General features: G+C 38.3%; 1 protein-coding gene across 1 annotated transcript in view; it reads right to left on the reverse strand.

The window, feature by feature from the left end:
- Positions 1-24: 24 nt before the first annotated feature.
- map3k22 (mitogen-activated protein kinase kinase kinase 22) overlaps positions 25-17,522 on the reverse strand; it is a 46,134-nt gene continuing 28,636 nt past the window's right edge. The window contains exons 9-18 of the mRNA XM_079447636.1: positions 15,489-15,622; positions 14,339-14,412; positions 12,546-12,607; positions 10,627-10,698; positions 8,338-8,496; positions 7,577-7,725; positions 6,897-7,028; positions 3,694-3,823; positions 2,673-2,850; positions 25-2,353 (exon numbers count right to left, since the gene is read on the reverse strand). Coding sequence (XP_079303762.1) covers positions 2,125-2,353; positions 2,673-2,850; positions 3,694-3,823; positions 6,897-7,028; positions 7,577-7,725; positions 8,338-8,496; positions 10,627-10,698; positions 12,546-12,607; positions 14,339-14,412; positions 15,489-15,622 — 1,319 coding nt within the window. The 3' untranslated portion in view covers positions 25-2,124. The remainder of the gene's footprint in view (positions 2,354-2,672; positions 2,851-3,693; positions 3,824-6,896; positions 7,029-7,576; positions 7,726-8,337; positions 8,497-10,626; positions 10,699-12,545; positions 12,608-14,338; positions 14,413-15,488; positions 15,623-17,522) is intronic.

Consider the following 17,522-nt stretch of genomic DNA (forward strand, 5'->3'; position numbering starts at 1 on the left):
AAAATCTACACACAACAGGACAATATATATATTTTTTTATTTTATTTATCCAATGTACAAAATCACATATAAATGTTTCCAGGCTTTTTCATCAAGGCAGCAAAGATGTCTTTAGCCCCTCAAAAACCACTAAAGTCAATCACTCTCACCTAAAACCCAGACCTCTCCACAATCTTATTAATACACTGTGACAAGGTACTTGGAATATAATAAACCACTATGACTTGGTACAATATGTATTTACAATACAATCATTTTCAGATCTTCATCACGTCTGTCCTTTACTGGAACAATTTGAAGGACTTCAGATGACACATTCCACCATTAAATGTTTTTCAAAACGACTGACCTCTCAGAATAAGGGAATCAGAGAAGGCACTGGTTGCAATATGTTTAACACACGGTTGGTTTGCTCTTCACTGCTGGTGTAGTTGAAGTTCTTGAGTTGAGAACGGAGCGAGGGAGCGATGCCTTTATAATGTAACATTTATATTGAGACAAAATTATAGCAAAATCTTATGTTTCAAGATTTTTGTGTTATACAATGTCCAATTTCATGACATGAAGACAATGACGGATTTAAGTCAATGAAGGAAATTAAGGTCACCAGAAACTGGTTACATAAAATACACTGGAGTCTATAAAAATATTGACAACATTGGTCAAACAAACTGAACAGCTCTGAATCATCAAATCCATAATTCAAGCATATCAATTGCTCTTTGGTTGTATTTAATGGATCAAACAGTACAAGGATGCTAACAAACCAGCCATAGTAGTCTTCTCTGAAATATTGCTTTTGACACTTTAGGGTAATTTGTATAATACAAAAACTGTTTGGTATTGTTATTCCAAACACGTGAATTAAAAAATGTATAAAAATATTTCTTGAATCTCATCTGATGTTTCCTATGTGCTGTTGCTCTGTGCGTGAGAGTGCAATGGGCACGTATTTACAGTGATTTACTCTCTGGGTAAAGAGTGCTTTGAAACAAGAGCAACTTGAACTAAATAAACTTTACATTATATAAAAAGATTTGTTTTTACAGTCTTCATTCAACAGACGAAGAAAATGACATACATTTTACATGTCTTACTCCACACTTTGGTGGTTGCATTTCATATTTTGTGTCATTCTTATTTGGTTAGATTCTTACCATCAAATACACAGCAATCTTAAAAAAATACTCAAACGAGTATTGTACAGTACATTTATCTATTTGCTCCACGAGGTCTTTTAAATGTATTTTCTGACACTCAGGATTGGACCCGGTTGATCCAAGATTTCATGACCGAATGATCCAAGTGTTATAAAAACAAAATATATTTAACTTTTGCCAACATTGCAAAGTTAAAAATTCCAATGCATTTGTGCTAAAAACAGAACCTATGTGATTTGTCCAGCAACTCCTTAGAGCGTCACATTGCATTTATCATACTGTACATTGATGTTTAATACATCAGGGGATTATTTCAGCCACTCATGTCAACTGTCAGTAAGGTATGTAAACTGCAATTTCAAGCAGTATGGTTTAGGCAGTGACACTTTGTGTCTTAAACAGTCAGATAACATAAGTGTTTTAAGTGCTGGCTGTGTTATCAAATGCTTTAAAACCGATGACCTGCTCATGACCACCAGAAAAAGTGACCCAGATGCTGTTGACACAGCAGTTGGCCATATAGACTTATTCATATATTTTGTAATATATTAAAAGTGGATGGTATTTTGATAATCCCAGTCAATTTAATATCAATGGTTCACTAGTTTCTAATGTGATCTTACATCCTCCCCATCCTCCTTCGAGGATCTCTCTAAAGGGGTCCTTGTATACACCTTTCTGTATGTGAACGTCACTCATCAAGTGCACATTTGGGGCAGGACAACACAATTCATTTCGGAGTATGACAACAGGAAGAGCTAAAGCATCCAACTTTTTAACATTGCACCTGTGTGGGGAACCTGTTGGGAGGTTTCATCCCTTCCTTATGGACTAGTTTGTTCTCGTTTGGTTGGCTGATTGGGTTTCTTTGGACCCTGGAAGGCAGAGTGGTGATTGTCCGCAGGCAGATGTGTGGTTTTCCCCGGTGGACTCCACAGACTCCATAGATCTGGTGAAGGCGGTATCAGAAGCCTCCCTGGACGAAAGGGTGGCTGAGGATCCCCTCGGCAGTGGGTCGGCATTTTTCCTCCACAAAGACCAGCCGCATGAAGTCCCTGCACAAGTCGGACACACTCTCAGGCAAGTTTGGCTTAGTGGGCTGGGTTGCGATCTTAAAAATGGCTGCCATCGCTTCGTATTCAGCCCATGGGGGCTTTTGAGTAAGCATCTCTACAACCGTGCAAGCCACACTCCTGAAATTTCGGAAGAAAAAGAAAGAACGTTAGCTAACAATGAAACCAGTTATCTATTTTACCCAATTTATTATTTTAAAATCTGAATCGAACATAATAACATATAGAAACTGTGTTAAATTGTGTATGTTTTAGTCATGTATATATTGTCAGTTTAATAAAAGAGACTATAAATGTACCAAGACGTAACCAAAAAATTCTATAATATATTTTTATGTAGTAAAAACAATTTTCAAAAAAAGAAAATATATATCACATAAAATATCCAAAAAGAATTTAACAATTATTTACTATGTTTTTAAAATAAAACTTATCTTACCAGATATCTGCTTTACGACCATAACCTTCTCCATTAATGACTTCCGGGCTCATCCAGTAGGGGGTGCCAGTGACCGATTTGATTCCCGTCCCCGACATACAAATCGTCTGGATGCGTTTGCTAGCTCCAAAATCTCCAAGTTTCACATTTCCAGAGGAGTCCCTCAGAATATTAGCGCCTGTGAGGAAACACATGTGGATCAAGTTACACTGACCAGACACACATTCGTGTTTGTCTCACCAAGATGACGACAATTATAAGCTGCCTATGGTTTGGGTTGAAAATGGAGACCCACCGATCCCTCTTCCCACGCTTCTAGTAAGGATTTTCCGTTGTAGGTGGCCTTACATAGCCGCGTTGGTTGCCCATGAGATTTGTGGTTGTTTGAGTAGTGACTAATTCCTGCCAGCCGAAGATTTCCACACCCTGAAAGTCTGACTATGCCGTGAACGGAACAGTAAGACCAAATATGATAGATGGCAAGAAGAGGAGGACGGAGGATGGAGCACGTCGCAACTCTTCTGGATATTTCCACGGGACGATCTGTTATGGGAATGTGGTTTGACGGCCAAAGTGTCCAAATACAGTCTTGATCGTTTACTTTTTGTGATGTTTGTCTGCTAACTTTAAACTAAAAGCTTTTACGATTATGTCATGACATGAATACATTTTTAAAGTGTGTCCAAATACCTTCTGGGGAGACATGATTTAACTGCCTGAAAAGGAAATGTTTAATGGCACAGCTTAAAACAAATACCAGAGAGATTGATTGTTCATTTTCACTGGTAGAACTGAGAGAGTTTTGCACTAATGTCAAGAAGGAAAAATGCTAAAATATTCCCCCTTGTTATTTTTGGCAATTCCAAAGGAAGTACAAACCAGAACCAAACCAATGTTATTTCACCTAACGTCTAACCTATCCTAGGTGGTCAACAGTCAGATTATATTACCCCTCTGAATTACAAAGCCCCACAGCAAGAACCGCTGGATACATGACTTGTGGTAATTGATTTAAACTTACCCTTGATGTCTCTGTGTACAATCATGTTGCTGTGCAGGTAGTAAACCCCTTGCAGGATCTGCCTGGTGTATCTGCGGGTTACTTTTTCGGTTAATGCTCCATACGCCTTCAGTTGATCTTTTATAGATCCCTGTGCACACACAGACACATATACTGTATCATACTGTAAGGAGTGGAATATTATACAGTAGTGGCATAAGGGATGTCCGGAAGGCTTATTTATACAATAAATTAAACCAAAATATGAAGTGCATAGAACAAAATAAAGAAAACACGAAATATGGCAAAACAAAAAACGTATTAGTTTTATTTTAACGTAACAAAAAATGCATAGAAAACAAAAAGCTTACAGGACAAAGCTCATATTGAGAATCATTTTATCGGTTTTTATTGTTGCCCTGGAATGCTTGTTTCTGATTGGCTAGTCGCGACATTCCAAAGTATGTTATCTTCCGATAACAAACTGCTCAAAATTGTTAACACAGATAACAGGGTCCTGCGAGTTATCATGACCGGTGTAACTTACACATTAATTCAATATAAACATGCCTTTTTACAAACCGTCGCTGTGCTTCTGAAACCTTGTATGTCCAAATTGTCTGTTTTTCGGTAAATGGAAAAAACAATGTACTTTTTAAATGGTTTAATAATGTGTTGTCATAGTTGAGATGAGAAACACTTTTAATACTTTATTTTTGTTCGATTTTTGCAAAACCAAGTGACAAAAATAAAGGGTGACTAATAATAATGCAAAATAATTAAAATCATGAAACTTGGAGATAAAAGGTTTCAGAAGAACAGCAGCAGCTTGTTTGAACTCTGTGTCTTGGTTTAAAATAATGCATTTGTTACAAATAAGATAGACAAAATATTTAGAATCGATATTTAATGTCCAAAAATGTATTTATAAGGTAAACAGCCATAAAATAAGTGGGATCATGCGCAGCCAAGAGGATTGTTATCGCGAAATAAACTCCTTCTGCTTTGTGTCGGGTCCTGACCACTCTGTCATGGTTTATTTTGCTATTACAACCATTGGCTTTCCATCATCCCTTACTTAATATTCTGTTGGTCCTCCCTTGTTTTTGAATGCATGATTCTCATATGGCTTGACTCAATAAGCTTCACACATGTGTGAAATGATTTCCCAAGCCTCCTTAAATTCTTCTGAATGCTGAGCTTCAGTTTACACGCTAAATACAACTATGCAACACACACAAAACATTTGAAATCATCTTCAAAAACATATTTTCATAAAAGGAGAAGAGGTAAAGTTGTCAAAGTTGGACATCACTTATGGCCACTGCTATTTACCAAATTCTTTGGAGGATCTAATGATAGAAATGAAATATAATAAAATCTCTTCAGATTTGTTCAAAGACCTTACACTTCATTATGGAGTGTAATGTTTTTATCACCTTAGAATGAGCTATTTCTATCTTCATACATTTTATGCTTACATTTTATTACTGGACATAATTATCATCATACATAATACGCAAGAACACAAGAAATCCACGAAGAGGGGCTTTTCAACAGCACTATATGAATAGCAAAGAGTAATAACTGTGAACAGGGAAGTCCGCTCAAATGTTTATAAAACTGGATCTGTATGTGTACGGCTTCTCAGAACCTTGAACCATTTTTAACTTTCTGGAATAACAGATCATAGTGCCAAACGTCCCTCACATATGTTTCTTTGAAACACTAACCCAAACAAAGTTCATGTTTCCTCAGCTTTCCTGTTTACAGCCCTCGGCGTGGAAATAATGTCTCCTCAAGGACTACAGTGCAAAACACATGCAACACTACAATAAGAAAAAACACAAAACCTTCCTCGTAATTTGCATGGCTTCCTCCAAACAGGTTTTCATTCGTGCTATAAAATGACACAATCTCTTTTGCAAGTTACAAATCTGTGTATCATACACAGTACATAATCCAAATGTATTATTCTCCTAGCAACCTTGTAATCCCTGGTTGCAAATCATTATGCAATATATCCCTCACTAAGTTCTTAGTGATTCAATGTCTTCTTGTCTAAATCTGTCATCCGTTCTCTGTCTTCACCTCTGGGTTTATCAGGAGGACGCTGCGGTGGTGCACAAGGGCTGGCTTGGCTCAGAGAGGCAATGCATCTGTCTGCCAGAGACCGCTGCGAACACTACATTCCCATTTTCCAAACAATATGTGACTAAGACACTAAAATTTTGCATTTAAAATCAGGCCGATGGATGAGATAGGCTGCGTCTGATGCTAGTTAAGATCCTCGTAAAACCATGCGGTTGTGCTGACAAAGAACATCGAGTGACATGCGAGCGGGCTGGTGCCATTTCGACGTGGGTTTGTCATTATTTGGAAAATGCAGATTCATTTTATGTTTAACAGGGAGTTTCTGGAAACACAAAGGGGGATTTCTAAGAATAAATTGCAGCTACAAATGCGTATGTTTGTCTGCATGCGCTGTCTGTTTAACACCATATTCATTAGGAATTATGCAGGAAAAATTCGAACACACACAAAATTGCAGTTAACTCCACGATATCAAACAATCTTGCAGGTCGGTTTTGAGAGCAAGGTTGCGTAGAGTGTAGCAGACTATTGTGATGTGGTATGCTTTATAACAACTGTACAGAATCTCTCCATCACTGCGATCCAGGCACTTAAAGGGATAGATTACCCAAAAACAACAATTCTGTCATAATTTCCTCGCCCTCTTGTCATTTCAAACCTGTATAACTTTCTTTCTTCTACAGAGCACAAAAGAAGATATTTTGAATAATGTTGGTTTCTGAACAGTTTTATCCATTGACTTGCATTGTGTCCATACAATAGAAGTCCATGGGTTGTCATTCTTTAAAAGTCATGAAATGCCAAGAGGGTGAGCAAAATGATGACAGAATTCTCATTTTGGGGTGAACTACCACTTTAAATCGACTTTGCTGAATGTACACAAACCGTTTTGTGCAGAAATGCCATGAACGGATGTTGAATGTCATTGTTTTTAATGTTATTGTTATTGCAGCACGGTGAGGTTCGCATTAACTCGCACAAATAAAATACTGAGCATACGGAAACAATAATTGCCATTTGAGGACTGAAAATACAGTGCGTGAGTCATCCTTAGAGTAAACATCTCCCCCAAAGAACAACATACACATGCAGCAACACAACCAGGCTGAGTTCTGTGTGAGTATACTCACCCCTGGCATGAATTCAACGAAGATGGACAGCTTCTTCTGCACTGGATCACGCAAGCAGCCGTAATACTGAACGATGCGCTCGTGACGCAGGTTCTTCAGGAGCTGAATCTCACACTCCAGTGCATTCACTTCCTGTGGAGAGACAAAGAGAAATGTGAGCAGAATGTGAAGGAAATCTTCCAGTGCGTAATTGTGTCATTCTACAACTGCGGTGGCACATTCTGTCACTCACTCTCAGGATTAAAATCTAATATATAGGGCGAATTAATTTCATTCCAATAATCGAGCTCTATCGGCTTGTTCTTCTGTTTGCTTCACAAATGAGCTGAAATGTTTTTTCCAGTTCTAGACAGTATAAAACATTTATAAAAGTAATAAAATATTGTAATAAGATATAAGATAAATTGAAATGAGTAATACGTTAATTTAATATATTTTAATAACATCTTTAAAACAATTGTTACCAAGTTTAATGTCACTGGTCACCACATTAAAACACAAAAGCACTTTTATGAAACACACAACATTAACATCATGTGTGGTCAATGTGGGAGTTTTAACATGCAACATTTTATTTGAAAGTTGCTTAAAAACAGGTCTGGTATCTTTTTTGGGAAATATTTTTGCTTATAAAATGACCCAAAATACTCCCACTAAGCAGTTCTGTCTTGCACGCTTACTTTGCTGGTCTCCCGACAGTCGGGGTCAAAGGGCACCTGCTTTGCCGCCAGCTCTCGGCCCGTGTCGACATCATAGCAGAGGTAAACCTCGCCGAAGGCTCCTCGACCGAGCATCTTCCCCCGACGCCAGTTCACCGGAGCCCTTGGGGCTACGGATAAGAAAATACAAACCATGCTAACCTCACAAGCTCGCAACCAGCTGTACATAATTCACACACAGACCCGCTGACAAAACACAGTCAAACCGCAACTGTATTTACAACTGCATGTTGTACGATTTACTGGCAAATGTTCTCAGGCAATAAATGAAGATGAACAGGCAGACAGTCGTGAACATGATTTCTAACGTGTCTCTGTTTACAGTATATCACACATCTGAATATTCATTCTGTAAATCAAGGTTGTGTCAAACTGAAACAAATCCTTGTGGGTGTTTTACTATTGTTTTAATACAATGTCTAAATGTTAAACCAGGTTCTCAATATCACCCCCCCCTCTACTTTATGGCTCTCTAGACATTGAGCCTCATACACAACACGAATGCTTTTTTCACAAATGCTTTTGGTAACATTTTTATGACCTTGCTGACATCATAATGTATTTAGCTCAGTACTGCTATAATGAATCATATCAAGCTATATGAACTGGTGTGCTTACTGGTACTCTGGGATATATGGCGATATGGGATTGCATTGGGTTTGGGGGTAAAAGAGAGTGATTAGAGATAACAATATCATCTGCCTGTGTGTATGCAGTCTTACATGTGGGAGCGTTGCGTTGGCTGTCACTCCAACTGATGGAGTGCAGATCTCCACTGTACAGCAGAGTGCTTTCTCCATTATAGCTGCGCGTACGACTGGACGGGACCAGCTGAAACAAGTTCTCTTGGGGCATAAAACTTCGAGGGAAAGTCCTTCGACCTGTAAACAGATCTTAGAGTTACCTGACATGCAACATACAAAATATAAATATCCAATATTTTTTGACCAAGGAACTTCCATAACTTCTCTATGGTTTACCATTAACGTGAAATTTATTGGAAATCTTTTGAAAGGAGTTACACTCAAAAAGTGTATTCAGAGTGATTAGCTGGAACTTATAGATATGTACACCACCGGTCAAATGTTTTGGGACACTTGAGTGAAATGTTTCTCGTTATTTAAAAAAAAAACGAGTGATCTGAAAATGTATGTTTAAATGTCTGAATTTATAAAAAATGTTTTCATTTAATAGATTTTTTTTAAATGGATGACTTTGACTGAAGAAAGAGCAGCCAATAAGAGCACTGAATAGATGGGAACTCATCTAATATTTTTATAAAGGGTCTCAGGGTGCGACCTCAAGAAGCTGCTTGATAAAAGTACAAGAACACATTTCTGCAAATTCAGTCAAAAGGTGACTATCCTGAAGATGATACATTTATTGACGACATAATTCCCATAGTTCCCTTTGTTTTGTCATAATTTTGATGAATTCATTATTATTATAAAATATGGAAGAAATATGAACACATAAGTGAGTAAAAATGTTTGACCGGTAGTGTTTATATGTATATAAGTATATATAGATATAAACAGAAAGACAGTGAGTCAGTCAGACAGACAGATAGATACAGTAGACATAGTAGATAGATAGACGGATAGATAAACAGATAGATAGACAGAAAGACAGCTAGATAATAAGATAGATAAACTGCAGTAAATGACTGCAGAAACGGTGAGCTCATTATGTAATCCCTCCTTTAACATGTCCAAACAAGTATCTTTATGTTCTCTGATTCTCTCTCTCACGCTCTTCTTTTCCTCTCTGTCTAACTTCCCCATCAACCTTTCCACAAGACAGGAAACGGCTCTCAGTACAGCGTTTGGCAACAGTCATTGTGCCCCATCAGGGGAAATACAAATAACACACAGGCCAAGTTTTTAATACACCCGGTTCTGAGCCGTGTAGACGAGAAACTCATATCACGCAGGCCAAGTTCTCGGTCATGTCCATAAGCTTTACCTCCAGCACTGCAGGCTTAAGCCTATTTAGCAACAGAATTACATTTAAATGTTGCCGATCTCGCAGGTTACTTCATGTACATACCTACCTGTCTATCTACTGAAGGATCAACAAAAACAGGTTTGAGTTTAAATACTGTAGTAGTTTAGCAAGAACACAACCCCTCTCCACAGGGACTGTCCCTGCAGTTACCACACTGTGTGTTGCTGTGGATTAAAAAAGCATCTGATAAATGTTAACCGAAGAATTAATCTGCTAATAAGGTCCACTGAGAATTGAGAGGAGCCTGCAAATACCAGACTGAGGTTTAAGCTTAGACTTCCATTTTGTTTTATAACACAATGTCATTATGAAAGAAAAACAAGCATATTGAAATGGTTTTATTACTAGCTTTTATACTATGTGCTGATAGATTAAGAATGATAGATTTAAACATGACAAAATGTGCTTATTCAAGAGATATTAAAGTACTGTATTCCTAAAGACGGCTTCAGCATCAACAACATAATGAAAATGTTATGTGGCCCACATGTAACTTCCGGTAGACCTCCGCAAAGAGGACCTCCGTAGTTTTAATTTAATTCAATACAATTGATATACAATAAAATATGATTATGAATATAAATTAAATAAGAAATAAATCGTTATATTATAACCAATCGCCTACCGGACGTTAACATCGGGCCAGGCATGTGCTGATTGGAAGCTGATAATATAACTAACAACACTACTGAATTTAAATATGTAACTTCATATTTAAATGAACATGCATGAAGTAATCTGAATCCATCACTGGCCTGGCAATAACCACCAGCAAAATGATTGACAGCAGCAGAACAGATAAGATTACGGCTCATTAGATTACAATTTTCACCGCTTATTCATTCAACCTGATTTACATTTAATTACTGAAGTTGAAACTCAAACAACCATTCATTTCATGTGTCATTCCTTTCAGGCTACTGAAATACACCTATGCATAGATTGTTTCCCTTTGTTAAATGGGCAAATTTCACAAGCATTGAAGATGGTAAAGAGGATCTTACCATCACCATAGTCTTTACTGCGGCTGGACATGTGGAACTGGCGTGGAAAGGTCCCGTGTTTCCTGTGACGGCCTGCAGGGGGAGCAGTGAGACACAGGCTGGTTATTTACATGCTAGGCTTTTAAATTCAGCTCTTTACCAAAAAAGGTAAAACTATATTTTAAAGTGTTAAATACACTTGTCTTGTCTGAATTACAGTTGACACTCTTGTGAACATTTTTATCGTGCTAGTGTAATGAAAATATTCACACAATGCAATAGTCCTTTTAATTGATTTTGGTGTGAAATATGGCCCATGTCATTGTGAGATTTTCCTACTTGTCCTTTAAAAAACATCACACCAAGAGAAAGAGATGAGAAAGAGCAAGATGATCATGCCAGAGCCAATTGCTGTGTGTAAACACAACCGTAGGAAGCGGTCTCGCTCGGAGGCCTGCTTGTGTTAACATGAGCTCTGCGTTCTGAGGCCGCGTGCAATTGAAAGCAGCTGTTAAGGGGACAGCCTCCCTGAGTGCTGTTTACAGCCCCGTCTCCCAGGGTGACCCAACTATTTGCCCCGTGTGGAACGCAGAGTAAAAATCTACTCTCAAAACAGGGCAAAAAAACAGCCTGTTCTCGACAGAATTCTACACGGTGTTGGAAACGGGTACGTGTGTGCGTGCATGGACGTCTGAGTATGCCGTCAATAACACAAAAATCTTTGAATTATTAGGATAGAAACGGTTCTGTATCTGCACAGATGAGATCTCCATGAGAAGTACTAGCTAGTGCGTGTTTTTGGTGTGTGCGAGTGTTACCGGCCTCTCGCTGTTGGGGAAGATGACTATCTCATTATCAGGGAGACCTGCTCTATTTGATCGCCACCCAAGAGGAAAAACAACAGAGGGAGAAGCGGGCGAGCGTAAGAGCTGGGGAGAGCAAGAGATGGAGACGGAGAATACTAACCAGGGAAAGGCATGAAAGAAAATCTCCTGCTTTAAACACTCCAGTAAGTTTCAATCTGTTAGCGCGGCAGAAGAAAAGGAATGAATGGGGGAAAAGAGAGAAAGTATAATCTTTTCTGCTCGCCTGCTCTCAGACTCATTTTATTCAAGTCTACTCTCCGTTCCAAAACCTTGAAAACTGTCCATGTAGCTACAATATAAAGACAAGCTAATAATGCATTATGTTGCAAAATATTTTGTCTGTTTTACTAATAAACAAGGCACATTTTATTTTTTCCAATATTATTGGTAATAGCTCAGTGCATAACTTTATTTTGGTTACAAATTAACAAAATGTATAGCTTCCACCCGATTCACAACTTAAGTAACCTGCAATATGTTTTAAACAAAGATGCCGATTTTGAGGTAAAAGTTATAGACTGTAGCTTTCAAGCATACAAAATATAAATCAAGAAAACGTATTACGCCATAAAGACATACGGCGAGCATACGGTGAAGTGATGTTTCTTCCCTCTACGATTTCACCAATACCACAGTGAGAATGCATAGCATGTATATTTGCCAAAGAAGGCAATCCCAGAATGCACTGTTGCATTCTCAGTAAACAAATGTATTCGTTTGACACAAAGTTGCTTCAAATGCAGAGTGTTCCAAATCAATCACTCCAGTTAGGATGCCATCTTAAAAGTGCTGCTTATGTAGATAGTACACATGAAGTTAGCTCACTAGATGTTGGAACGGAGCCTCACTTACAGAATGCCGCTCCTAAACTTCAATCAGCAGGGCTACAATTTTATAGTCTGGTTTGGATGTGATTACCGACTAAGAACACAGAGAAGCCATAGTCCACCCCTAAATGAAGCCGTTTTGCTCCTGTCACACAGACTTCATATAGCAAGTCTTATTAAAGGAGCAGAGACCATTAAAACATCCCCACAGCTCCGACAGAGATCCATATTCACGAGCACATCTCACCTTTGTATTCATAGTTGAGGTTCATGTAATTGTTGTCCCGGTTGCTCTGGGAGAAAGGCGGGCTGGAAAGGAGGAAAGAGGAGGAGAGATGACAGGTTATTTTTGCTTGTTATTCCCTTGTGTGCGGTGTTGAGGTCTGCCTGGCCTACATTCCAACACTGTACAGTCCCCAATGTCCCAACAGACTCTAACGGACAGCAGAGATGTCTGCCACCTGTCTTTATGCTGAGGACAGAGACCGATTGTCTATACCCGATACCTGACCTGACATGCTAACGTTTGGATGTTTAAGAGGATTCGGTGAACTTTTAAAAATGACAATGGATACTATAAGTGTCAGTCAAATATGTAATATAGAGTGGATCCAAAATCTTTTCATTGTGACTTTTATTATTGATATTTATTTACTGTATATATTTATTTTATCACCCATCATCAAATGAAATAAAATAACCAAACGTGACATAAGCATATTTAAAAAGAAAAAGATTTAGGGCTGGATTTGTTTGGTTTGCTGGACATTTTTTAAACAATGTTGAAACCTTTAATTCTTTTTTTTAATTCTTTATTTATTTAATTATATTCATAAATTGGCTTACTCATCATCATATTTAATAATAAAATAAAGTAAAAATAACACGACTACCCGAAACACATTTTACTGCGCAAATGTGACATAACTTAAACATATAGTAGTATATTTAAGTTTAAAAGATATAGGGCCGGATTTTACTTTATTCACAGAAAATTGGATTATCAAGAGTTAGCTCTAACCCTCCCACCAAAAACCTTGCTAGCTGGTATGCAAAATGCAGTATATGTTTTAATATTTATGAATATTCATGATACAAGATGCCAGATGTCATACTGAATTTACTGAAAATCTGAAGTGTGCAACCAGTGGACATTTAGCAGTCCCATTAGATATTTGCAAACTCAGCAGATAAAAAAACAAGTTTTTCTTATTAAAACGGACTGAATTTTACGTTGATTTTCTACTGGAGATAACAAGCTTACTGTATGTGCACAAATCCTCACAGGTAACGTCAATGAAAGAAAAACATTAAGAGTTAATGAGCCATAAAGAGCGTCTGCAGGAGTGATTGTTTTCTGCCCAGACCCTTTTATTTCGCTCCCAGGTTGACGTCAGCACCGTGCGGGGGGTTCGGCGAGACCCCGGATAACGGGCACACACCCCGCAGAGAGGGGGAAAATTTCCATGCATTTGTTTCCTGCCATTGTTCTGAGAGCTAAAAGCCAGATAAGACTTGTGCAGGTAGCATGGCTTCAATATTTCATTCCTGCTTTCTTTCTTAGACATGGATTTCTGTCTATCTCACTCTTTCCCTCTATTTGTCTCCCCTGTGTTTGTTTTTCTCTCATTCTCTTCGCACTGCATTATTGACTGACTCTTTTTAGAACAATACTGGCGAGGCAACAGATAACGGAATAGATCGGCGAGATCAAGCCACTCTTTCTCCCAGTCTCGCTCTCTGAGCCGAGCCGAGCAGAGGCGTCCAGCGATAGCCCTGGAATCCAGGCGTCCAGATTAGCAAACTGTCGCCATGGTGACATCTGGGGCTTCCTGGTTGGCCTGTACGGCGACCTGATTTCCTTTCTAGGCAGCTGACACATTTATCAGACATCTCCTTTGCCCGTAATTATTACTAAATGCTCATTAATGGCTGAAGCTGAAATTTTTCAACGGTTTTCACGTAATATTTTACGTAAATGTGCAGATTTGAGCAAAAAAAATAATAAATGTGTGTGTGTTACTAAGGTGATCTGCTTACCTGTCCATCGCTTGATCCAATGATTGACAGCTGCTGGAAAGTGACCCATTAGCACTCCCAAACGGCTCCATGATCTACAGACAAAGAAATCGATGACATCAGCTCGCTGCATTGCATTGCATTACAGCAGATCTGAACCTTAGCCCACTACACGACTGACGTAAGATTTTCCATGACCCAATACCAGTAATATGTTCAAGCTTTCCTTCCCCTGTTGTAAAGTGACCAATTGCACAAGATAGTGATCCTTTTATACAAATAACTGTACAAAATAATACAAGAGAATATAAAAACACTATATTTGGCGTTTGCAATTTTTAGCACGCAGTAATTCTTAACTAGAGATGCACTGATTGTTTTTTCACATGATCAGTCTGACTCACAATTCTGCGATGACCAATAGGAGCACGGAGAGCAAAACAAAAGAGACATGCTGCTAGGGGAAATGACGCAATTCATACTATTGCCTTTATGATGCTTCCGCTTCACTTGCCTTTATTTACACAATCACATTCTTGGAAACAAATGTGTAGTATAATGCATTTATAATGCAATGTAAGTCGCTTTGGATAAAAGCGTCTGCCAAATGCATAAATGTAATGTAAATGTATTTGTTTACATCTTTATTTCTGGCAGTCATATGCTAGTTCCGTTTTCTAAATGAGATCATGCGTGCCATTTAAGACAATATGTTTAATCTCACAAAATTGTATTGTGTAGTGTAAACCTGGCGTTCATTTTTATACCTGGAAAATCGTGTTTCCAGCCTTCACACTGTTTATTTGTACACTTGGGTTGCCATTCTTATTCTATATCTATGAATTTATTACAACTGCAAAATGTTGCTTAACTTTGTCTTAAAAGTGGCCTTTTACCAGCCTTTTAAAAAATGTTGACCCAGCAAAATGTTGTCTCCCTAACATATCTTCAACACAAAAAAAATACGAGGTGACAAACATCAAACGCCCACATACGCCAAACATTACACAAAACCTCACACATCTACCCCACTCCCTCACACATACACACAGACCCATTATTTCATAGCGTTCTATAATTTTATCAATAGCGAATCTTTATCCTATATTATGGTGTGAAAAGCCCTGGTGTAACTGAAGAAGATAAATGTAATACCGAAAGCAGATCTTACATTTGAATCGAATGTTTCTGGGATAAATTCTCCTTCGCTGTGGATGCTGGTGTAGGACCCCTGCCGCGCGATCTGCTGCTGTTCTTCTGGTACACTGCCTGGAGGAGGAGAGGTGCGGCCCGTGTTCAGGGAGCCTGCAGACAGACAGGAAAACGCTTGCATGACACATCGCTTGGTCTGATGCAAAAAATCTTCCAGGAATATAAATTCTTCATGAACAGCAGTGTGCAGGGGTAGATCCCAAAGATAAAAGACGGAACAGTAAAGGATGAGTGTGAGTGACAGGTATGCGCAAACAGAACGTTGGAGGAACTGTAAGTAGGAGAGAGAACACGGCTGTCTGGAGAGAGATTAACAAGGAGAGGAATTATGCTGTCTTCACGTGCTCTCGGAAATTCGATAATTCCCACTTCAAACCGGAAATAATTTATGGCATAAAGACAATAACACCCCTTTTTAATTTGTATTAATTTCTCGTTTTCTTACTGTAAATATTTCCTCTGATAATCCTGTGGTTTTACAGTTTCCATGTTTCACGGTCTCTACTGTTATCTTTCCCAATATTTCATCCACTGTCCTGTATTTAACAGTGTCTCTCCTATTGTGTCTGATGAAGCCAACCAACTCGGTGACGTCACCGTCAGCGGTACTTCAAGATGGTGGCGCCCTTGCTACAAAACATATACAAAGGCATCCTTTTTTCTTTTAAACGGTCACATTAATCTGGTTTACAATATCATTTTTGATTGAAGTGGAAACCTATTTATAAAATAATTTTAACTTGACTGGATGGTTGAGATAACGGTTTTAAACACCTCCTATCATTTATCGATTAAGAAGTCTAATTCATACTTAAAGGGATAGTAACCCAAAAATGAAAATTCCTTCATCATCAACTCACCCTCTTGTCATTTCAAACCTGTATGACTTTTTTTCTCTGCAGAACACAAAAGAAGATATTTTGAAGAATGTTGGTAACTAAACAGCGCCGGCAGACATTCACTTCTATTGTATGGACACAAAACCAATGCAAGTGAACAACATTCTTGAAAATATCTTCTTTTGTGTTCTGTGGAAGGAAGAAAGTCATACAGATTTGAACTATCATGTCATGCTTTTACATCCGGCCCAGACCGTTCGTGAGAAATTACACATCTAATGTATTAAAAGAATATGCGACAATAAAATGTGCGAGGAAATAAAAAAACTGTAGAGAGAGACAGGAAGTGGATGTGACGTGAATGTGTGAGATGAATCACTTGTTTAATGTAAGTGGGTTTTAAGGTATTTCAGGCCCCCGTTTCATTTTTGCCCACTTAGTTAATTAAGGTTTATAGCACGAAAAGTCCCAATGTCTGGTATTTAATATGAAACACATTATATCACTAAAGTTGACATGATTCATTATGTACAACATTTCACAATGACTAAAATCCAGTGACAACCGTATTCGTTTGTGCCAAAAAGCCCTCGGTTTTAATTTGGGGATTGGTTATGTCGTCGTTTTCGGCTGTACATTTAGTTCTGACAGTCGGCACTAAGCTATGTCTGTCAACACCGTAGAGGGTGACTTTCAGTCCCGGGCAGCAACCACCCTCAACACTGAGGACAGATTAGAGGGGGTTCACACACAGGACACATTCTCCCATGTATACAGCAACAACTAAATGGAACAGGGTGAGGGGTCCTTGAGACCTTGATGGCGATAAATCATATGTAATAATGTGAAAATCGCAACAGGCGTTTTTTATATTGGTTTCTATAAAAGAAGCAGCCTTTTGCTGTAAACCCTAATACTTGTGTATGTAGTAGACATATTAATAATTTTTTATGCAAAATATATTTCCTTTGCTAAGGTTTATGTTAATAAAATGTGACAAAGTAATGATAAAGCAAACCATTTCATGTGAGCAGCACAGGAAAGTGTTTCTCCTTCACCCTGCTAGAAAGACAAATGCTAACTCGCATACTGACATCTGTCAAACACATTCTTGACACTCAGCCTCAATCATACAGTATAAAACCATAATGGTG

Source organism: Barbatula barbatula (assembly GCF_947034865.1).
Source record: "Barbatula barbatula genome assembly, chromosome: 23".
NCBI classification, from domain to species: Eukaryota; Metazoa; Chordata; class Actinopteri; order Cypriniformes; family Nemacheilidae; genus Barbatula; species Barbatula barbatula.